Source organism: Carettochelys insculpta, chromosome 12 (assembly GCF_033958435.1).
Source record: "Carettochelys insculpta isolate YL-2023 chromosome 12, ASM3395843v1, whole genome shotgun sequence".
Classification (NCBI taxonomy): domain Eukaryota; kingdom Metazoa; phylum Chordata; order Testudines; family Carettochelyidae; genus Carettochelys; species Carettochelys insculpta.
The window spans coordinates 2,051,584-2,074,911 of NC_134148.1; the positions used below are offsets into that span (position 1 = coordinate 2,051,584).

Consider the following 23,328-nt stretch of genomic DNA (forward strand, 5'->3'; position numbering starts at 1 on the left):
GAACTTTCAAGAACAACTGAGTAATTATATGCCACAGGCTGTTTTGCAATCCCTTTCTGAAGCATGATGCAGTGGCAATAGGGAACAAACTCTTGAGAGAATGGTGCAAGCATAGCACAACCCAGTCTGGTTAAATTAGTCATCAGTACCAATTTCTGCTGAGCTGAGAGACAAATGCCATCCATCTGTAGCTATCTCCTTGGTTCTTTGTGGTAAGCTTAAAATGTCTGGCATAGATGTTGGTATATATGCATAGGGCAAATTCCTTTAAAGCAGTGCTGTCAAGTACGTCTAGCCCAAAACCAAGCTACTGGAAGAGGGTGACGATGCTGTGTTTAGAATACAGGTGCCTACTCACTAGCTAATATAATACAGTGCTATTAGAATGTAGTCTGCTGAAAAATTGGAAGAGCATGCATGCAGCAGCTGTACTGAGTCTGGTCAGCAATAAGAAATGGCTGAGCAAGACAGCGGAACTGGTGCTTCTCAAAGCATACTCATTCATGTCCTTTATTTTCTTTTGCTCTGGGTGAGATTGTTGTAGCCTCTGCTTTAGCTGGCTGGTGAAAGAGAAAGAAATTGTAAAACAAAGTACTGCATCCGAATGACAGATGTGAGAAAAGCTGAGAGAAGTCCCCTTCCAGCTCTGAGTGGGGTTAAGAAGTCTAAACTGGGATATATGACTGGTGGTGGATTATTTGCTGCCTTCTTTAGAATAATAGACTGTACTGTACATACACAAAGGGGCATGGCAGAATTTGATGGTTTTGTGAGAATTATTTTTAAATTTTAAATTTTAATTTTCAATTTAAATTTTCATGGTTATGGAAAATTGGTGTGCTATCTACGTTGGGTTGGTAACCGGACCAGTCTCAAATATAACCTAACTAAGAAACACTAACTTAATGGACTGTATATAAAAGTCAATGCCCAAGCATGGGGGAGGGAATTTACCCGTTACGTATGAGAGAGTCCTGCTTCCCCAACAGCATCCCTCAAAAGATGCTTTTCCATAGTGTATGGAAGGGAAGGATGACCAGTCAGCTCCCAAAATCGTAAGTTTTATGCATTAAACTTTTCTTTCAGCCAAAACTCTGCTGCTTCAAGCACATGCAGCCCATCTGCGGTCACTTCCTTAGCAAAGCAGAGATGGAAGTTTAAGGACATTTTCTGCCATTGCAGAACGTGTAGGCAGTTGCATAATAGCTCAGGTGGGATCTAACCGTTGCCCAGACAGAAAGCTCAGGGAATTGTGGGATGTCAGACTTCCATGTGAAGGAGTGTTGAGCAAAAGGAACAAATGGAGGTTGACCACGGTGAGCAGAGTATGTACTAGTTCAGAGCCTGCAATGGGAAGGCATATGTGAAACTGGCTGTTATTTTTAACTGGCTATGATTTTTAAAACCAAATCTAGTACCATCCTGCTTCAGGAGCAGCAGCTGAGTACACAAGCTGTGGCAGCTAGAGACGAGTGAGCTTGTTAAAAGGCAAGAGTCAAAATGCTTCCTTACAGCCTCAGGAAAGACACCAGTTTGGATTGTCAATCTTTCCTCCACTGGACAATACTGATGAAGCTCTACCATAGGAAATTCTTTCTGCAGATTGGCTTGAGGCTGGGAGGAGCAAAGGAGGAACCTTCCTTGAGGTAAACTTTAATGTATTTTCTATTATAAACTGCTTGGGCTGTGAAATACTTTTTCTAGGAGATGCCTTGCTTTTTGTAGTGCATTTCTTATAGGGGTGGTTGCCCTATTTTAGTAAAGTTTTCTTTTTTTTAATTCAGCTTACACATTTGTCTGCGGGAGGGACTCTGCTCAGTGCAAATCCATCTTCCTAGCTTGGAACAGCATGTGCCTGACTTAGTTGTAGGCTGCTCTTGGCTGTGATGTCAGCCTTTGCTGCGTACCTCTTCCCTTAGCACACTGGCTGGACCACAAAAATTGTATCCGCATCTGATCCGTAGCCATGGTCCACACACTAGAGCACTTCTGGTGAGGTGGCCTAGCACGTGGCAGAGCTGCTGGAGTCTCTGGGGCTGGAGGGGCCATTGGAGCCAAGGGTGGGTATGGTGGGGCATGGGAGCTCTCCTCCCCCAGCTCACTGTGCGTGGAATATGTTGGTACCTGGCCACCGCTGCCTGCAATGGCACTGAGCAGCACCCATGGTGTTGGAGGCTGCTGCCTGGTGGCGTCCACATTCTACCTTTGTGTGGGTGCTGAGGAGCCACAGTGCTGAGAGCTGCAGGCGGTGGAAGGAGCCAGGCCAGCACTCAGCTCCTCTCGGTAAAATGGGGCAGGACAGGGGAAGGGAAGTGGGGGGCAGACGGCAGGAGTGAGTGATGGGCTGGGAAGGTCAGTGCATCATACGGTATAAACATTCGGATATAACGGATTTCTGGCATTAAGACACCCCTTCCCCCCACTAGTTCATTAAATTGAGGGTTTACTGTATCACGTTTCAGACTAGTAGCTCGCTAGCTGGCAAGGGAGCAAAACAAAAAGCATGAATTCTACTGAAAAATCTCACACTTACCTTTTCAAGTGTGGAGCCTATAGGGATGTTACTGGGAAGTTAGTTAGGGAAACGTATACAAAACCAGCTGGTGAGCTCCAGTTCTATTTATTATCCTCAGTGCTTACGGTCTCTATTTACACATCTACGGGTACCCCAAAGTTAAATGCTCTTATGCCAGCCCAAATCCAGAGAGTAACAAGCTCCAACACACTAAGCCCACAGAAGGATGCTGCTATTCTGTTTGATCCTCCCCCCAAAGGCTATTTAAAACCTCCTTGAGTCTCCCATCCATCTATGTACTCTGTAAACAGGGAATTCCCTGAGGGAAAGCAAGAGACAACCTTAGCATTCAGGAGCCAAAAATGGGCATGTATCTGGGGACAGGACAAGTAGGGGTGTATCTCCCCTTCTGCAGATCAAGGGATGGGACTCACAAGCCCCACCACACTGTTTGAATCAAAGAAATGTAGCCAATGTATTTCTTAACCTGCTTGAACCGACCCTCACACAGCCCTTGTCCTGCACAGCCACTGTTCAAAAACCAGCTTACTGCCAGGGAGACTGGTGTTTGGAGAAGGTGGGAGATGCCCCAGTTTTCCTATTTCAGTGGATCACCCTTCCACAGGCAGGCAATTACCATTCCATGGGCTACTTGCATCTCGTTCTAGACAAGTGGCTGCCTCCTCCCTAGTCTGAATGGGGCTTTAATGTAAGGGTACAAAGGAGTGCACAGACGAGAGGGGTTAAAGCAACTTTCTTATAGTCTAAGTCTTCCTGGGCCCAAGTTTAACTGTATTGTACCTGAATGCTGGAGAGTTGTTTTTTGAGGGTGGGGGGTGGCTGTGTACTGATGCAGAAGCAATTCTTTAAAAAAAACAAAAAACAAACCCTCTCTCCAAACTTTAGAAAAGTGCTCCTTTGTCCACCTGTGTGCTTATCCTGTATAATCAATCCTCTCCCCTGCACACTATGGAAATGACAGTAACCTTCAGCATGACTATTTCAATGTAAAACTACAGCTAATTGATCTTCCTAGTAAGTTACTTCTAATGCCAACTACCATTTTTGTCTTGTCTAAACTCTGCGAGCCCAAGGGGCCGTGATGCACAGGGGTGCTGCTGGCAGTTTCTGTAAGACAAAATCCTGCCAGACCAGTTAAGAGTTGTGGAGGAAATCCAATCTGGTTTAAGCAGGGCACTCGGTTTAAAGACTCAAAACTGTGAACTGTAGCTGTTCCTTTAGTGTGTTTAATAGCCAATATCTTGTCAGCTAACCCTCCGTCCCCAATACACTTTGGTTCCTGATTACACTTCAATGACCTTCAAGATGCACAAGTGCCAGTTTGCACAGTAGTAGCTGTTAACATTACCAGAACTTGCCTATGTTGCTCCAGGCATGCAGTGACTAAGAGTGTGGTATGGTTAGCTGTCCTCATGCACTCTGATTACTGTCAGTTATGCAGAAAAACACTGATGCAGCTTTAAGGGTATCCCCTAATGCAGCCGTGGATGAGGCCCAGCCTAGCATCAGAGTTCTGCTCTGCTATGCTGTCAGCAGTGGCAGCTGGAGGTACAGAAAACCTGTGAAATACACTGCAGGCTCCCACAATACCACTGCTGAAGGGTTCCTTGCCCCAGTTATTACATCAGTGTCTTAAGGTGTGTGTGTGAGGGGCCTGAGGTTGTGTCAGCAGTGATCACAATCACTGGGGTAAGGAGGCTGAGGGCTGCAGCAGTAACCCTTACTGCCATTTGATGCAGATATTGGTGGTTTTGCTTTCTGTTGAAAAAGCAACTTTTGTGGCTGGCCTGTGGAAAAGGGCAGCTAGAAGATACAAATGAAAAGTGGGTGAAGGACAGAGAAACTGGCTTAACTCTTAGTTTAAATAGTCTCTTAATTCATTAGAATAGCAGCTTGGGCAAGACATTTAAATCCTCTCCTATGGGCTCCATTCAGCTGCTGGGGAGGAGTCGGGTGCCAGGCTGGGGTACAGTCAGCAAGAGCAAAATTGTTCATAAGGTAAAAGCTGGCTCAGCTTCAGCCACCATTATTAAATGACCTGATTGGTAGAAGTAGCAGCAAATTCTGAACTTCAAACCTTGGCCTGTTCTCACTCTGCTGGGGAAGGGAGCGCCTGGAGGAGCCTTCTGCGTTGCCTTTGCCAGATAATCCCCCTCAGTCAGGTTGTCCCAGCAACAGCCTGGCTCAGGCCAGCTATGCCTCTCTGTGTGGGGCACTAGTGATCACCACAAAGGGCTGGGTGTGAGAAGCTCTTCCTAGGGCCCCTGCCCCCCTCACTTCTGGAGAAGAGGCAGCCCCAGGGCACAGGGGCTCTGAGTTGCAGCCATTGCTGTAGTGCTGGTAATCCTCCTCCTCCCAGCATACAGAGGGCTGAACAGACTGAAGTTTAAAAATCAAACCCAGTGCCATTCTCTGTGGCAGCAATTGCATCTGGAAAGCGTTGAATGTGATGGATAGGTGGGGACTGTCACCCACCAGTTTGTCCTGCCCCAGCTTTCTTGAAAGTAGATTAGTTAGCTGCAGCAGGAGGTGGGGGGATAGAATCAGAAGGTAAGCAACCCTAAGGAAATAAGCTAATTCTCTGGTCCAACACAGCCTCGTGCTTGCTATGCTGTGGCCCAGACTGCCTGAGGTCATGCACTTCCTTCCCAGGAAGAGAACTCTCCCCCAGGACTGCTGGGAACGGCAGAAACTGAAGCAGATGCACTCTGATTCCGTGTTGCCCTGCCCCTTCACGTGGGGTTTGGGGGAACAGCGTTGGTTCCAGCCTGCCACCCTGAGAACAAACACTGCAATCTGCTTGCAGGTGGGGTGAGAAACTTCCCAGAGAGCCAATTACTCCATCCTGTTTAAAATTCCCACCCCATGGAGGCAGTGTGGTAATGGGATGGCTCCTGCCTGCCTGAAGTGAAGCCAGCACTAGGCTAAGCTCCAAAGAGCCCTTAAGTCCAACCTCTGTCATTTATCCCAGCTGAAGGGTGAGTCTGACAGAGAAGTCTGCTGCCTCCCATTCCCCATCATCTCTCCCTCGCAGGACTAAGCACTACAAAAAAGTCTGATGCTCAGGCTGGAGGAAGGAGCACTCCGGCAGCCCAGCTGCCTGAGGAAAAGGGCTGGAAACGTTGCCCCAGGTGTTCAGCCAATACTGCTGTGAGGCTGGGCTCTGGTAAACAGGAAGGTGGGTGGAAAGTGTCTCCTTTCCAGCAATGCAGACTAGCCTCTCGCATGATCTCCATGTGCACAGTCTGAACCGCTGCCCCTCCACCAGGCCTGCACTCAGCCTTGTTTCACTCCTTGGATTCATTTGGCTTCCACTTGGTTCTCCTGCTACTCGTTTCTCCCCTTCTCTATTTGTCCGCTGACCTCACGACGGGGGACTGGCAGAGCTTCCTCTGAGCAATCGCACAGGCTCACTTGCTAGAGGGACCTGAGCCACCATGGGCTCGAATTAGGGAACTGCTCCAAGGTACTGCTTTAAGAGCTGTACAGTCCACCATGGCTGCAACCATGCAACAGGCAGGGAGGGCTGGGGCACTGATTCCTTGCTGCAGCAATGCTAGTGAGTATCTCACCAGAACCTCTGCTGGTAGCTGTGGAGCAAACCACCACTGTCTTGGCATCCAGCTGCATCTGTGAAGTCCCTGCAGGTCATCCTAGGGCGGCCACCCCTCCCTGCCCAGCATGGCTGTTCTAGTCTGGGGTCAGCCTGCTTTTGCGCTTCTCTCTTCTCCGTTCCTGGGACTCTGCAGGGGATGTGGCCTCTTCTGGGCCGGTTTCTGAGCCCGGGTCCGGTTCCAGAGGCAGTGACGGGGGCTTTGCAAGGGGAGCCGATGCTCTAGCACCTGCTGACAAAAACACGGTTACAACCCCATCTCGTATGTTCCCCTTTCTGCTGCAGGAAATGGCATTTAACTGTTACAGGAAAAGGCTGATTGTCAGCAGGGCGTGCTGGACTGGGCTGTGCAGGAGGCTGGTTCTATAACTGCAGAAGGAATATATGGACCTAAGGCCTGGTCACAGTCCGACCCTAAGGAGTTAAACAAGGTTGATGCATAGTCCTCAGCCTGCTCAGTGCCAGGGCAAACACCATTACAAACCCTTCAGCACCCTCCAGAGACTGAAAAGGAAGGGAGAACAGGAAAGCCTTGGAACATAAAGTGGTGAGTGGGGGTTTCATTAACTTCCTCCCTTGTTCCCCTTCCATTCAGCTGAAGGAGGGTTTAAAGCCCCTGCCCCACCCTCCCTTGGTTTGATAGGCTAGTGTCAGACAGCTGGTATCAGAGATGGTCAGATCTGCTCTGTTTGGGGCCAGAGAAGTCAGTGGAGGCGAGCTGGAGCTGCTATTGCCTGAGTGCTTCTCTCGGGCCTCCTCTGCAGAGCAGGAAGTCAGTGCAGCAGCTGTGATGGTGGTGCTCGCTCCACTTGCCTGTCTGTTCTTCCCCACTTCTTGCAGCCCTTCATACTTTTCCCACAAAACCTAAGGGCCCCACAAGGGTGTGGTGGGTGGAACAGCCCAGTCCAGCCCAGCCGCTCATTAGTGTGTCAACCGGTTAGGGCTAGTATCAAACACAGCAGCGTTGGTTCATTAACTTCCTGTTTTAACATCTTCATAACAAGCAGCATTTCAACAGCCCTCGTTACACCAATGGGGCCTTCATGGTTCAGAATAATCCCCTTCTAGGTCTGGTTTTCCTGCCCCTCTGCCCATCCATATGACATTTGATAAAGGTGTTCTCACTGTTAAAAGTTAAACTCTCAGTAAGCGTAAATCTCTAGGCCCAGTTTTCACAACAAGCCTGAGTTTCTCCTTCTGCACAGCAGTGATGGCACAGACAAAGCCAGAGATAGCTTTAGTGGGGAATGGTGCTATTGGGAGGTACCTTAAAAAGGCAATGGACTGTGGAGATCGGTCTGCCCCCAGGGGGCTGGAGGAGTGAGGAAGAAGCAGCTTCTGGCTGGCTGCTGGGACTCAACTATGATGATCAACTGGGAAGTGGCCCAGGGAAATGTACAGCAGCAATTACAAGAGAGACCCAGCATGAGACTGCTGTACTGAGAGGTTCCCTGGGTGGGAACCTGGCGCAGTGGGAGAGACCAGGTCCCCCCCACCAGGAGGGCAGTAGCTATGCCTGAAGGCAGCCATTGGAACTGTGGCACCCAGGGAAAGGGGCTGTGGTCACGTGGACTTGTGTCCAGGAAGCCTGGCTTAGGGGTAACGTTGGGGTCATCGAGAACATAAGCAGGGGGACAGGAGTCCCAGGGCTGAAGCTCTCAAGGCACTGCTCAGTTCCAGAGTAGGAGCCTTGCCACCTCGCTGAACCACGCATGGGTAGCAAGATGCACCCTGTGGCACTGTTTACAGGCAGAGTCCAGGCAGGGCTACCAAAGAGGACACCCCATCAGGGTCCTGGGATGGACCAATGGGGCACTGTGAGCAGAGGAAAGTGAGAAAGCTGCAGGTGTGCACATACTCTCGACCAGGGGGCACTTGTGAGTAGCAAGTCTGCTCCATGACAGGACTAGCTGTTCCGCCCCTGTTAACACAAGCTGACCAAACAGCTCCAGCAAGCAGCGCCTGTCTCACTGCTGCTTTTGTTTTACCTTCTACTCGCAGTAGACTGGAACTCACCAAAAGGGCAGGGGCTTGACTGCTGTGGAGTCATCTGGAACAGCCCCGTTTGTCTTGGGAATGAGAGGTTTCCCTCCGCCCTCAGCTCCATCTCCTGCCCCTTACCAGGAGCTTGTGCTCTTCTGCCCCCTCCACTCTCAACCATGAGGACTGAAGACAACGTCCTTCTGAGAGCCAAGCTGATCTCATGGTAACATTTGCCAGCATAGCTGGGACAAGCGGACAAACTGTTAAATTTCAGCAGCCTTACAGGAGCATTACCCTATGCAGTGTTTACAATTGCAAACAGGAGGGAGTTTTGAGAGGGGCGCTCTGCAGCTGAAGGAGGAGCAATTCACAGGACCTTGGGGTAAGAGGCTGCCTCGAGAGAGAGTGTGGGGGAGCGGGTTGTTGCTGTGTACTGTGCTTGTGTTTGTCTGTTCGGAGATCCTTGTGCTGAGCTGTTGGTTTGCTTCAAAGACTGCTGAGAATGGCAGTTAGGATTTGAAATCTAGAACCCTCTGCTCAGAAAAGAACATAAACACTGACAAATTAAATGTAAAAATGTGAAAAGAAAAGCCAAAAAGGAGTTTGAAGAACAGCTAGTCAAAAACTCAAAAGCAATACCCAAATGCTTTTAAGTACATCAGAAGCAGGAAGCCTGCTAAACAACCAGTGGGGCCCCTAGCTGATCAAGATACAAAAGGGGCACTCAAAGATGACAAAGTCAGTGCGGAGAAACCTGAGCTGTCCTTTGTAGGTGACAAATCTGAGGAATCGTCCAAGATTGAGGCATCACTAGGAGGTGGTTTTGGAACTGATCGATACACTTAACAGTAAAAAGACATGGGGACCAGATGGCATTCACCCAAGAATTCCAAAAGAACTGAAATGTGAAATTGCAGAACTGTTATCTGTGGTTTGTAACCTGTCCTTTAAATCAGCTTCTGTACCCAAAGACGGGAAGAGAGCTAACATAACAGCAATATTTAAAAAGGGCTCTAGAGGCGATCCTGATAATTACAGGCCAGTAAGTCTAGCATTGGTACCAGGCAGACTAGTTGAAACCATAGTCAAGAATAAAATTGTCAGACGCACAGAAGAACATAATTTGTTGGGCGAAAGCCAGCATGGTTTCTCTAAAGGGAAACCATGTCTTAATCTATTAGAGTTCTCTGAAGGGGTCAAACAAACATGTGGATAAAGAGGATCCAGCAGATATAGTGTACTTGGATTTCCAGAAAGCCTTTGACCAGGTCCCTCACCAAAGGCTCTTACATGAATCAAGTTGTCATGGGATAAGAGGAAAGATCCTTTCCTGGATTGAGAACTGGTTAAAAGTCAGGAAACAGAGGGTAGGCATAAATGGTAAATTTTCAGAATGGAAAAGAGTCATGTAAGTGGTTTCCCCTGGTGGCAGGGTAGCCTAGTGGCTAGGCTCCTTGCAGAGCCTAGAGACCTGAGTGTAGGTCTGCAGCCCACCCCTAAAGGCTGTAATCTTAGTTTGGGGTGTGGCCCCAGAGTCTAACTTCCCCTCTGCAGGGGCCAGTTCTCTGGGGTTCTTTCCTCTCTCTCTGCCTAGGGAAGGGTGCGGAGGCTCCTTCCTCCACCGGCTGACCTGGTGGCAGCTCTGACTCTGGCCCTGCATGCGCCAGAGCCAGCTCCTGTCTCTTGACTGGTCAGCCCTGAACTGGGCTAGCTTCTTTTCTTTTCTGCCTCCAAGCCTGACAATGGCTGCAGATGAGCCAGGGTGAAGCTCCTTGGGTAAAGAGGCTCTGTTTAACCTCAGCCTTGCCCGGCCTTCCTCTTGCTTCCTTACAGGTAACTAGTAGTGTTCCCCAAGAGTCAGTCCCAGGCCAATCCCATTCAACTTATTCATAAATGATCTTGAGAAAGGGGTAAACTGTGAGGTGGCAAAGTATGCAGGTGACACTAAACTGCTCAAGATAGTTAAGACCAAAGCAGACTGTGAAGAACTTCAAAAGGATCTCAATACAGAGTGATTGGGCAACAAAATGGCAAATGAAATGTAATGTGGATAAATGTAAAGTAATATACATTGGAAAAAATACCCAACTATACATATAGTATAATGAGGGCTAATTTAGCTGTAACTCCTCAGGAAAGAGATCTTGGAGTCATCGTGGACAGTTCTCTGAAAACATCCATGCAGTGTGCAGCAGCAGTCAAAAAAGCAAACAGGATGTTAGCAATCATTAAAAAAGGGATAGAGAATAGCTTATAGCCCTTATATAAAACCATCGTACGTCCACAACTTGAATACTGCATATAGATGTGGTCTCCTCATCTCAAAAAGATATATTGGCATTAGAAAAGGTTCAAAAAAGGGCAACTAAAATGATCAGGGGTTTGGAACCAGTCCCATATGAAGAGAGATTAAAGAGCATAGGACTCTTCATCTTAAATAAGAGGAGACTAATGGGGGATATGATAGAGGTATGTAAAATTATGAGTGGTGTGGAGAAAGTGAACAAGGAAAAATTTACTAGTTCTCATAATACCAAAATTAGAGGACACCAAATGAAATTAATGGGCAGCAGGTTTAAAACAAAAAAGGAGGTCTTCTTCACACAGCGCACAGTCAGCCTGTGGAACTCCTTGCCAGAGGCAGCTGAGAAGGCAAGGACTATAACAGGGTTTAAAAAAAGAGCTAGATAAATTCATGGAGGTTAGGTCCATTAATGGCTATTAGCCAGGATGGGTAAGGAATGATGTCCTTAGTTTCTGTTTGTCAAGCTGGAAATGGATGGCAGGAGAGAGAGCGATACATATTCATCAGTCCAAGCCCTCTGGGGCGCTAGATATGAGCCACCGTCGGCAAACAGCATACTGGTCTGATGGACATAAGAACAGCCATACTGGGTCAGACCAAAGGTCCATCTAGCCCAGTATTCTGTCTGCTGACAGAAGCCAATGCCAGGTGCCCCAGAGGAGGTGAACTGGAGACAATGATCAAACGATTTTTCTCCTGCCATCCATCTCCCGCCTTCGACAAAAGGCTAGGCACCATACCTTACCCCTTGCTAATAGCCATCTATGGACCTAACCTCCAAATATTTAATCAAGCTCTTTTTTAAACTCTGTTAAGCCGCGTCTACATGTGCCGGCTACTTCGAAGTAGCCACGCCAACTTTGAAATAGCGCCCGCCACGGCTACACGTGGCGGGCACTATTTCAAAGTTGACATCGACGTAAGGCGGCGAGACGTCGAAGTCACTATCCCCATCAGGAGATGGGAATAGTGCCCTACTTCGACGTTGAACATCCAAGTAGGGAATGTGTAGCCGTTGCACGTCCCGCAACATCGAAATAGCGGGGTCCACCATGGCGGCCATCAGCTGAGGGGTTGAGAGACGCTCTCTCCAGCCCCTGAGCTCGATGGTCGCCATGTGCAGCTGCCCCTTAAAGGTCCCCGCCCCCCGCCTTCCTGTGCAGGAAGCTGAGAGAGTGTGCAGGCGGCAGCCCAGCCATGTGGCCTGCCTGCACGCCCCTCTGCAGCCACAGAAACCCCCCACCGCTGCAATGGCCACCCCCCACCCTCCCAAGTGCCCCCAGGGCACCCCCCCCCCAAGGGGAGCCAGGGCTCCCAGCCCGGCAGCCAGGCTGGGAAGCGGCAGTGGGGCCCCTCCTGGATGGAGGCCGAGCTTCGGGACCTGCTGGGGCTCTCAAGTGAGGAGGAGGTGCTCCAGGTAATGGGGAGCAAGAGGCGGAACGCGGATGCGTTCGCTCAGCTGGCCGAGGGCCTGGCCGCCCAGGGTCACCCTGCCCGCACTCTTGACCATGTCAGGAGTAAGGTGAAGGAGCTGCAGCAGGGTTACGCCCGGGCCCAGGATGCGGCCGGCCAATCTGGGGCCGCCCCTGTCACTTGCCCCTTTTACAGGGAGCTCAGGGCCATCCTGGGCCCCCGGCACACCTCCTCCCCCTGGCCACTCTTGATACCTCGGCCGACGAGCCCCAGCAGGGCCCGGAGGTGGAGTCCTCCCTGGAGGTAAGCCCCGCACCCCAGGGGCCCCCCCAGGAGCCCACCCCTGGGACACCAGAGGAGGAGGAGGGGGAGTCCTCCTCCAGCGACGGGGGGGCTCTGGATCGCGCTGCCATCACGGAGCTCCAGCAGGGCATCCGTCCACCAGGTGTCCCCCGACTGTGGGAGCGGACCATCAGGTATGTACCCCCCCCGGTGCACACCCCCAGGGTTGAGGGGCGGGGGTAACAGACATGACCAGGGCCCTCCACATGCCTAGATGACCATGGCCCCAAGGACAGCAGTGGCATGTCCCTCACAGGAGTGCATCAGCCCCTGCCCCCCAAGCACGACAGTGCCATGCCCCATCCCTGGGGATCGGGGGAGCAGAACCTAGGGTCCCCCGGGGGGGGGGGGCGGGGGGGGGACACCCATCAGCAGCAGCAGCAGCATCTCCCAGGGATGGGGATGGGGAACCAGCAGCAGAGGGGTGGGGGGACAAGGGCCACGGCTCAGGGCCCACACTAACGGCTGTCTCCACTCTTCTTCCCCCGTGTTCCACAGGTGCACCATCGGAAGGACCGGAGAGCGCCGGCGAGGTGTCAGTGGTCCCGGACAGCCCACCGGGGCCATCAGTCCAGGCCAGCCCCTCGGCGCAGCACCAACCAGCCCCAGGGCGGGGACGATGGCGGAGCCAGCACCACCCACGGACGGCGACAGACACCTAGCTGCTGGCAATCCTCCGTCGGCAGCTGGAGGTCTCCGAGGAGTGCCTGCGGGTGGAGGAGCGGCACCTCCAACTCCAGGAGCGGGCACTGGCCTGGCGCCAGGAGGCATGGGGGGCCTTTATGCACACCTTCAAGTGCATTGCGGACTACCTGGCCCCCCATGCCGTGCCGGCTGCCGCTCTGCCCGCTCCACCCGCCGCTCCACCCACCATCGGCCACCGAGGGCCCTTCCGCCAAGGGGGACCTGGGGCCAGCTGACACGCACCGGCCTTATCTCCCGGTCCGCCCGGCCCCCAGCCAGCCCCGGCCAGGGCTGAGGCCAAGGCGCGGCCGCCCACCCCCAGCGCCGGACATTAGGGGGTGTGGGGCCCAGGATGTGGCTCCCCCCTCCCCCTTTGTATATATCCCCTTCAGTAATCATCATCTTTTGTAAATAGTTTGTATTAGACCCCGTTGTTATGCTGATACCTGCCCCCCCATGTAAATAGTTCTCCCCTTCCTTGTCTTCCCTTTTTTTCTTTCATCTTATCTTATTTATAATACATATATATATATTATTTATGTTGCCTGTAAATAGTTAGTTATGATAATAATAATAAGAGTTCAACATACATCTGGTTTGACGAACAAATGTCTGCTTTTATTTACAAGAAAAGTGGGGGGGGGTGCTCTTGGGTGCTCTGTGGTGTGGGCGTAGGGGCAGGGAGTGTTGTGGAGGATTGGGGAGGTGCAGTGGGGGGCCTGCCAGTGTTCGCCCTGCGGCCTCATCAAACTGGGCCCGCAGGGCCTCCCGGACCCAGGTCCCTTCGGGGTCCACCTGGCGACTGGGGGCAGCGGGTGGCTGCACATCGGCCCTGCCGGCCTCCACAGCCCAGCCCTGAAAGAATGCCTCCCCCTTGCTCTTGATGAGGTTGTGGAGGGCGCTGCACGCGCCCACAATCTGGGGGATGTTGGTGGGGCCTGCATCAAAGCGGGTGAGGAGACACCTCCAGTGCCCTTTGAGGTGGCCAAATGTGCGCTCCACCACCTGGAGCGCATGGTTCAGGCGCATGTTGAAGCGCTCCTGGCTGGCTGACAGGTGGCCCGTGTAAGGGTGCATGAGCCAGGGCCGGAGGGGGTATGCTGCGTCTGCGATGACGCACAGGGGCATGGTGGTGTCCCCCACAGGGATCTCCCGCTGGAGGATGAAGGTCCCCGCCTCCAGCTGGCGGCACAGGCCCGAATTCCGGAATACCCGGGCGTTGTGGGTGCTGCCAGGCCAGCCCACCTGTGTGTCCAGGAAGCGGCCCCGGCTGTCCACCAAGGCCTGGAGGACCACTGAGTGGTAGCCCTTCCTGTCCCATCCAGAGCCCCAAAGCAACTGGGGAAGCCCAGAGTGGCAAACCCTGCAATGGCGGCACCCAGGTCCCCAAGCCGCACGAGCCTGTGGTGGAGCAGCGCATTGATGGCGCGGACGACCTGCAGGGGAAGCACATGGGAGACCACCAATGAGGGGTGTGCATGGCCCTCCCCTGCCAGGGCTCCCCTCCCCTCCCCTGCCAGGGCTGCCTCCCCCTCCCCCCGTGGGTCCTCTTACCTCCATGAGGACAGCCCCGACGGTGGCCTTGCCGACGCCAAACTGCTGCCCCACGGATCGGTAGCTGTCTGGAGTGGCCAGCTTCCAGACAGTGATGCCGACCCGTTTCTCGACGCTGAGGGCACGCCACATGAAGGTGTCCTGGTGCCTCAGTGCAGGGATGAGCCACTGGCATAGCTCCAGAAATGTCTGCCGGCTCATGCAAAAGTTCTGGAGCCAGCAGTCGTCGTCCCACTCGCTGAGCACCAGCTGCTCCCACCAGTCGGTGCTCGTGGGGTAGCTCCACAGCCGGCGGCATGTGCGGTGTGGGGGGGAGGACTGGGGGGCTGCAGGGTTTGGGGTTGCTTCCTCCTCCCCTGGGGGCAGCTCCTCTTCTGTGAATAAAAGGTGGTCAGCTGCCTCCTGCATGGCATCGAGCAGGGCGAGCACTGCTCCTGCAGGGGCGGCTGGGTGGACCTCTGGCTGCTGCTGCTGGGGGTCCATGACTGCGTCGCCCGAGGTGTGCATGCCTATGGCTCTGCAGACCGCGTGCTGTGCAGGCTGAGTGTGTCTGGGAGGGGCCCTTTAAGGGAACGGCTAGCTGTTGCCCTGGAAGTGCTAGTCTGCCCTGTGACCCTGTCTGCACCTGTTCCTGGCATCCTTATTTTGATGTGTGCTACTTTGGCGTGTAGACATTCTCCTGCAGCACCTACTTCGATGTGGTGCTGCCCAACTTCGACGTTGAATGTCGACAGCACCAGCCCTGGAGGACATGTAGATGTTATTCATCGAAATAGCTTATTTCGATGTCGCTACATCGAAATAAGCTATTTCGATGTAGCGTTCACATGTAGACGTAGCCTTAGAGTCCTGGCCTTCACAGCGTCCTCTGGTAACAAGTTCCACAGGTTGACTGTGTGCTGTGTGAAGAAAAACTTTCTTTTATTACTTTTGAACCTGCTACCCATTAATTTCATTTGGTGTCCTCTAGTTCTTAGATTATGGGAACAAGTAAATAACTTTTCTGTATTCACTTTCTCCACACCATTCATGATTTTATATACCTCTATCATATCGCCCCTCAGTCTCCTCTTTTCTAGACTGAAAAGCCCAGTCTCTCTAGCCTCTCCTCATATAGGACCGGTTCCAAACCCTTAATCATTTTAGGTGCTCTTTTCTGAACCTTCTCTAAGGCCAATATATCTTTTTTGAGGTGAGGAGACCACATCTGCACACAGTACTCAAGATGTGGGCGTACCATAGTTTTATATAGGGGAAGTAAGATATACACCTTTGGTGTGACCCCGTACGGCCGCTCTTATGTTAATGCTTGTGTAGCTGGGCTTGTCACGTGCTAAGTTCTTGTGCCTACATGCACCACCACATAAGCGTCTTGCTAAATATACTCCATAAGCCAGGGTTCAGGGAACAGGAGAGATGTGCACACTAGGCAGCGAGTACTTCCTCTAATCGCAACACCCTCTCCTCTCCTGTCGTGCAGAGACGCAAGAGACGTACCTTGAGGAAGCTGCATTGTCTTCCCATACCCAGCTGCTGAAGACATGGCCTGGCCCAGTGCTTGGTTAGAGCCCAGAGGCTGCTGAGTGCTGGAGGGCTTGCTAGATGCAGCAGCTCGCTGCTTTGATTTGGAATCTTTGACGGGTCTAGTCCAGACCAGACTTTCCCCCACCTGCAGGGCAGCTCCCAACTTCTGGGCCACATCCACCATCTTCTCATGCAACAGAAAGACAGAAGAGAAGTCAGCACCAGGAATGCTTTGGGCAGGAGCCAGGGTAGCAGTCCCTGTCTCAAGTTAGGACCACTCAGCCACAGCTTTCATCTGCAGGTTTCAGCAGCAGCTTAATCCTAGAGCTGGATTTACAGCAGTGCTGTGAGAACCTCAAAGGGCCTGAGACACATAGTGCAAGGGCTCCCAACACAAGATGGCAAAGCACCATGACCTCCATGCTCTACGCAGGCTCAGGAGTAAACTGCCCACTGCTGAAGATGCACAGGCTGTCCTTCTTGAAAAAGTCTGTGATATACGACAGCTCCATACTCAGCCTAAGAAACCTCTTCAATTGCGAAGGCTTCAGACGAGGTCACTGACCTTGCTCCTGAATCCCACACGTTCAGAGGATGGGAGCTGGATGCAGACACTGCATTTTGCTTCTTACAAGAAGCTACAAGCTTAGGTTCCAGCATCACAATCCATTACATGGAGTCACCTGTAGCTGGCACAGTTACATGTAGTTGGCTAGCACCGCCACAGTGCTGTAAGCAAGCACATCTCTAACAATACATTTGCTTAAGAAAGAATTCTGACTTCTTGTTCAGTGATTGAAAAGCCTGTGGCAATAGCAGGGATAAAGCAAGCTGCTTTCTCTGGGCATCTAGGCCCCCTAGGTGTATCTAGATATCTGAAGCCTTCTCTAGTAACTGGGCTCAAGGTCCCAGAAGGCATCATGCTCACTGGATGCCACTCAGGGCTTATGTGGTGGGTTAACATGCTGTACAGTGGTGTGGTTTCTGAAGAGCAGGAAAGGGTTCACATCAATTGGCCATGTAGACTCCCCTGGGCACCTAAAGGTTCTGGCCCTGCTGGGTGCACTTCAGAACCTTAAGGGAGCCATCACTGCCTCAAGCAGGGTCTACAGGGCCCAACTAATGCACACCAGAAATCTCCTCCCTCCTGCTCAGGTGGACAAGTCAAGTCCTCTTACCCAGAAAGCTGATCTCATCAACATACCTCTGGGTCAAAGTCGAGAGTGCTGCTCTCCTTCAGGGCATTGACTTTCTTCTCCATCTCATGGTACTGGCCTAGTGCTCCCTTCTTATCCCCCTGGTTGTAGAGCAGCACAGCGTAGTTCAGACTGACCAGGGGATTGGACCTGCAGCAGACAGCCTATAGCATCAGTAACGTACACTGCCACAAGCACCCTTCTTAGACCCCAGATGAGAACCTACTTCCACACTAGCACTGTGCCGAGCTGGCTACACTCACCAAAGCTAGAGATCCCACCTGCACAGCCTCCAGTTAGTGCGCATATAACCATGGCAACCTTCCTGGGAAGAAGTGTGCAGAGGTTGCTCAGATGTTTTGAGTGGAACCTTCTACTGCTCCTAACCTTTCAAGCTGACATGCTTGATTCCCACATTTTGCCTGAGAGATGCACTGTCAACTCCCCAGGACTCTGAGCTCAGCACTATCTTTTGCAGAACACTGAGCAAATTGTGTCCCAGCAGGCACTGCTCTGTCTTGATCCAAGCAGCAGGATGCTCGCAGTTCATTCCACTTGCAGAGGTAGAGCGGCCTAGCTCTGCCTGGCCAGGTCTCCTTCAGGATCAGAATCACCTTGCAAGGGGAAGGACACTAACAAGTAAGTGGATCATTAGTCACGCAATTTACATGTGCGCTTCTCCTGCAGGGAGGATGACCTGGCATGCAGGAGCACAGAGAAAGCATCTGCATTTATCACAACACATGCAGAGCAAGTCAGCAGTGCTTCTGAATGTTGATCAGTGAAGTCACATGAAGGGGCTAGCTCCCAGTCCTGCTGTAACAGAGGCCACTAGTGCTGGCAAAAAAATCCAGCACCTTTACCCACTTCTCTAAGGCAGAGGCTGCACTCTTTGTCAAAAGGTTGAGTGCTGGAGGCTGGAGCTTTTGCAGACATTGTCTGAGAAGCAGCCAATGCGACTGTGTGCAGGCCACGACTGTGGGTCATGGGTAAGAAATGTGACAATGCCATAATGAAGGAGACTGTTAGAAAAGTGATCTATTCTCTTTCTGCACCTAACCTATTCATTTCCTTCAACACAAAATCTATTTCTAAAGTACTGATCCCTATCTAAAAACCTCACTGCCTCTGTTCAAGCCCAGGAAATAGATACACCTTGGAGAGCAACCTTCATGCAGAAGCCACTGAGGTATGGGTAGGTGAGAGCTGATTTAACTGTGTGGCCCCAAATCCAGAGCTGGAATTTGATAAGGAGGAAAATCATCATTTAAGGAAGCAATGGGAGAAAAGAAACCTGCGTATTAGCCACTGCTGGAAAGAGGAGGCATCTTTTGTAAAGACCCCCACAAAAAGTCCTTTTCTTTCCAGCCCTCAGGCTGGCATCCAGGCCAAATATCACAATGTTGCTGCAATAAAACTTATTCAGAGATGGAAACAAACTGTAATCCTCTTCCCAGGCAGACTGCGCAAGATAAGACAGAAGGGACTGACTGTGGGAATGGGGTAACTGGAGAGAGTACAAGAGATATCAACTGAACAAACCACAGAGATCTGAGGCTTGAAGAGCCTGAGTTTGCCTCCTGGCAGGAGATGGCAGTTGCCTTCCATGTCAGCTTTGGTGCAGTTTTGTTTTTCTGATAATTCTCCCTGGCTGTGTCAGGCAGTTAGAATGGAGCTTTACAAACTCTGCCTAATTCAAGTGTTTTGATCTATCTGCAGAAAATACTACCCAGCTGCCTAAACACTACACTAAAGGGAGAGGCCTGCGCTAAATGATTGGTGCTGTGGGGTACCATCATATGGCTGTTAGGGATTAAAAGTTTACCACTAGTGATGACTCTCCTGATAGTCTTATTATCAGTATTAACGTAAGATCGGTGCTCTCCTGTGCTAGGTGCTATACAAAGAGCTAATCAGAGAAGGCTCTTGACCTGAAGAATTTACAGTTGAAAGAGACCAGGCTGGACAAAAAGGGAAACAAATGGGGTGAGGTGACTTGCCCAAATGACTGTCAGATTAAGACTTACTGGTCCAGCGCTACAGCTTGCTCATAGGATCGTTTTGCATTCTCAGCATCTTCAAGGTTTGTCAGAGCCACTGGTGGAAGAAACACAGGAACACAAATGACCTCTTTAGTAACACAAAGCCTCCACTGCGCTCCTCAGAAATGGATTTTTCTGCTGCCCCAGGCATAGAGCCTATTTGCAAAGGATTGTTCTGAACGTCAATGCTATATGCTACTGCTCTTGGAGCCCCTCTGTCAGCCTGGGGTACAGCAATGGCACCTCTACCGGGGCTGATTTTGAACTGTTCATCTAGCTGAAAGCATGGGACAAATGTTCTTGGGGTAGACCTGTCAGCAAAGACGTTTGTCACTAGTTATGCCCTCTCCCAACTCCATGACATGCCAGAAATCAACACAACTCTGAACACTTCCCCTGTGCCCGCTCAGATGCAGCAAAGGAACTGAATGTTGCATACTCCGGAACTTGAAGTCTTTAAACCAAGATTGAGGACTTCAGTAACCAGCCAGAGGTTAGGGGTCCATGATGGGTGTGAGTGGGGGCAGTGCTTTGGCTTGCAACATGCTGGGAGGTGAGACTAGATGATCACAATGGTTCCTTATTATCTTAAATCTGAGATCAGAAGCTGAGTCCCCATCCCAGAGAGAAGAAAAAAATCAGCTATCTGGCTGGATTTTAGACAGACTGTAATTAAGGTGCCTGCTCCAAGTCATGGCTTCTGCACAGGTTATCCTGGGTCATTTAATTGCCCAGTGACTGAGTATGGAGGGGAAAGAGACAAGTCCCCTCTTGCCTGTAACAATCCTTTGATCCCTGCTTTCTAGTTTTCATAACCTGGACTGAGTGCTGGTAAGGACTGCCAGACTGGGCACACCACAGACACTCAACTCACTAGGCACAGAAGTCACTGTATGAGCAGCAGTAGTGCCAGATTCTCTGCATCACCCCACAATGGCCTTCCTACATATGCTGGGACCAGCTCTGGTGGCTGGAGGAGGCAGACACAACTCTACAGCACAAACTGTATTTTGACACAGGTGAAGGCATTAACTTTTGGTAACTGCTGAGCATTTCTGAGGAGTGCACAACCTTGGGACGAAAAACTCCTGAATATCAGTGTGCTGAGTTATCCAGTCTCAGATAACCTGCATCCCCCCTTGTCTTCACACCGTAAGCTCCTGTATCCGTTCAGATCTGGGGAGTAGGAGGGAAGGGTCATTTACCTGCCAGCAGCATGTAGAGCTCTCCCATTTGGGGCTGGAAGTTGACCGCAGCGCTGAGAAAGTGGAAAGCAGAGGCATACTGCTGCATTGTCAGGTGGACTAGTCCCAAATTGTACAGAACCTTCCAGTCAAAGGGAGCTAAGTAGTTGGCTCGCTTCAGGCAACTGATAGCCTACAAAGAGGAACAACACCATGCAGTGCCACGGCCTGAGTGGACAAGACTTTCCCCAGTCTCTACCACAGCGGAAGGAGCCTTCTTTTACATCACACACATTTGATTAAAGAGAGGGAAATGGAAGGGAGCCAGGTACTTACTGCCACATATTTCTTCTTGCCAAAGAAACACATTCCAATGTTGTTCCACAACAGGGGGCTTTCAGGCATGGTGTGGGCTATCACCCTGTATTTGGTGAGGGCTACATCAAAATCTCCGTGAGTCTGCATCATGCTGCCAGCTGCCAAGATAGCCTTCAAAAGAGTTTGACAGTGAGTGGTGGAGGCACTGGGCTTCCTCCAAAAATGGTGAGGAAAAATGCTACAGCATTATTAAACTAAAACCAACGCCAGTGGTCTGAGGGGAGATTCTCTTTAGGGGAATTCTCTGCTAGAGGCTTCCAAAGTGAAAAGTGGGATATGTAGATCCTGACTGCGAGAGGACAGGGCATGGGGAAAGGGTCCCATGCTCCCCACATCCTCTTTCATGATCAGTGTGGCTACTAAACACTGCAGTCAAATACTTTTGGGGTCTGGCACTGATTTACAACAGCAGCTTCCAAAAGTTTGGTCTCTGAAGAGGTTCACATAGTAATAGTCTCTTTAAAACAACAAACAGAAACCTTCTCAGAGCAACTTTCGGAAGATGAAAACATTCCTTAACCCAAGGCACATACAGCAAAACCTGGACAGTTCATACCACTGGCTGAGGGTGACACTACAACTTACTGAATGTATGTGCTTACAAAGAACATCAAAATGCAGCATCATAATTAACTTAGTTTAAATTAAACTACATTAGTCCTAGAAATTATTTGCATATTTTCCAGTCAGGTGGCAGAGAGTCTGGAAGGATAATGTCGTCTTCCTAATAATAATACTTGCTTTGTATTTATTCATTGCTTTACCATCCATAGATTTCAAAATGACTTATGTTAGCCCTGTTATTCAGATCCCATGATCAACTAGCTAGACCAAGGCAGTGCCCCCTTCCCTCTACCCCACCACTATAGCTGGGAGAGGACTGTGTATGAATTACGACCTTTGCAGACCAGCAAAGGAGTGATGTTCCACCACACTGTCCTTATTCAGTCATGTCTATGCTCCAGAGAGTCACAACGGTACACTGATTTGCTAGGAATGTGTTGCACAGCTCTTGTGATGAACTGCAACAGTTTGCAGTAATAGGTTGCAGCCAAGCAATTTCCATTTGTTAAAAATTCTTCATGGCGAATATATGAAACTTTCCATTAAAAGCAAACAGGCCTATCAGATGGAGCTCATAGAAATGTGCTTTTTAACAAGCTTTTGGAAGCACGGTACGTGCTGTGGTACTGGGGACATTTTACATTAGAGATAGTTTTAAAAGGCCTAATGTCTTCACTAAACCGGGTTATGTATATTCCTCATGGTACCTTATAATTGCTGGGATCATACGTAAGTGCATTTCCAAGATATTCAAATGCCTTCTGATAAACCCCAAGCTGGCAAAAGACAGAGAGAAGCATCAGAAATGTGGCCAGAGGGTTAAACATCCAGAGAACAAACAGGATTTTTGATTATCACTTAATGCAAGGGATTCAGGAGAGTTAGCTTTCTTCTGTTGCAGTTATTCTTGCACATGGGCAGGGTTCTTTTGTCTCAATCCACAACCAGTGGAACACAACTTATTCCTGTGATAACAGAGGGAACACCACTCAGGCTGGTGCAGACTGCCTCGCCTAGAAAATGAGTTTTTCTGTAATTTGTGTCAGGGAATAAGAACTATCAGGAGAGTTTTTATACAATGGACAAAGGAGCAGGGACTCACTTCCTGAGCCCATAAACCAGCAAGCACAGATTTCCTGAGCATTTGTCCTTCCTCCCTATGAAAATGTTCCAAAGGTCTACCTGCTTAGACCACACCCAATTACTGAAGCAATAGGAGTTGAGAGTACTTAGCAGCTTTGCAGAATCTGGCCCATTCAGAAGGGAGGCTAACCCTGATCTTGTTCTTAAGTCTTACCGGCTTCAGTGGAAATACTCAGGAATTACACTGGATTAATTCAGTCCATAGTGTTCTTTTGTTGGTCCATGAATGTATTCAAACTCCAGTAACTCACTCCCCCCTGCACAATAGGTGCCTACAAGTTCACCAGTGCCTGCTGACAGAAGGCATCTAACTGCTGCTGTGACTCCTGGAGACAATCAAGACTAGCTGGGCACTTGGAGCGAGTTCTGGAGTCCAGGGATGTGAAACACCACAAACAAATGAAATCACAATGTGGACAGTGGTGCACATTTCTGCCCATGCTACTCTACCTAGGCACCATTCTTTGCTCTGCTTCTCTTGCTCCCTCTGCTGCCCTACTTATGCCCTTCAATCCTGTCCTGCAGCAGCCTGGGGCAAAGGATGACAGCTGTGCCAAACACTGCAATGAGCAGGTAGTTTGGGAGACAGATGATCTTGTGCTCACGATCTAAGTCCCTAATGATAAAAGTGACGGTGTTATTTAAACCAATTCCAATTTTCTGCAAGATGCGCTAGTGTTAAACAATTTCATGGCTGCTTTTCTAGCAGAATAACTTGCTAAGCTCCTTCCCCAGAAACAAGGTAAGAACTCATCATGTTTTATTGTACTTGGGAGGATGAGTAACACAATTAAGGCAGAAGCCAAATAGAATTTCTGCTCTGGCTCAGAACCAGGAAATCAAGTTACTTCCCTTCAGGGGCCGAAG

General features: G+C 50.4%; 1 protein-coding gene across 3 annotated transcripts in view; it reads right to left on the bottom strand.

Moving 5' to 3' along the window:
• Positions 1-70: 70 nt before the first annotated feature.
• BBS4 (Bardet-Biedl syndrome 4) overlaps positions 71-23,328 on the bottom strand; it is an 87,410-nt gene continuing 64,152 nt past the window's right edge. For 2 of the 3 annotated variants that reach the window (XM_075007190.1, XM_075007191.1), the window contains 8 exons: positions 22,026-22,094; positions 20,713-20,865; positions 20,398-20,569; positions 19,178-19,247; positions 17,159-17,300; positions 15,928-16,138; positions 14,431-14,804; positions 13,485-14,312 (listed from right to left, as the gene is read on the bottom strand). In XM_075007190.1, coding sequence (XP_074863291.1) covers positions 13,896-14,312; positions 14,431-14,804; positions 15,928-16,138; positions 17,159-17,300; positions 19,178-19,247; positions 20,398-20,569; positions 20,713-20,865; positions 22,026-22,094 — 1,608 coding nt within the window. In that variant the 3' untranslated portion in view covers positions 13,485-13,895. Of the gene's footprint in view, positions 6,379-13,484; positions 14,313-14,430; positions 14,805-15,927; positions 16,139-17,158; positions 17,301-19,177; positions 19,248-20,397; positions 20,570-20,712; positions 20,866-22,025; positions 22,095-23,328 lie in introns of those variants that run through there. The other variant, XM_075007192.1, reaches the window with a different exon arrangement.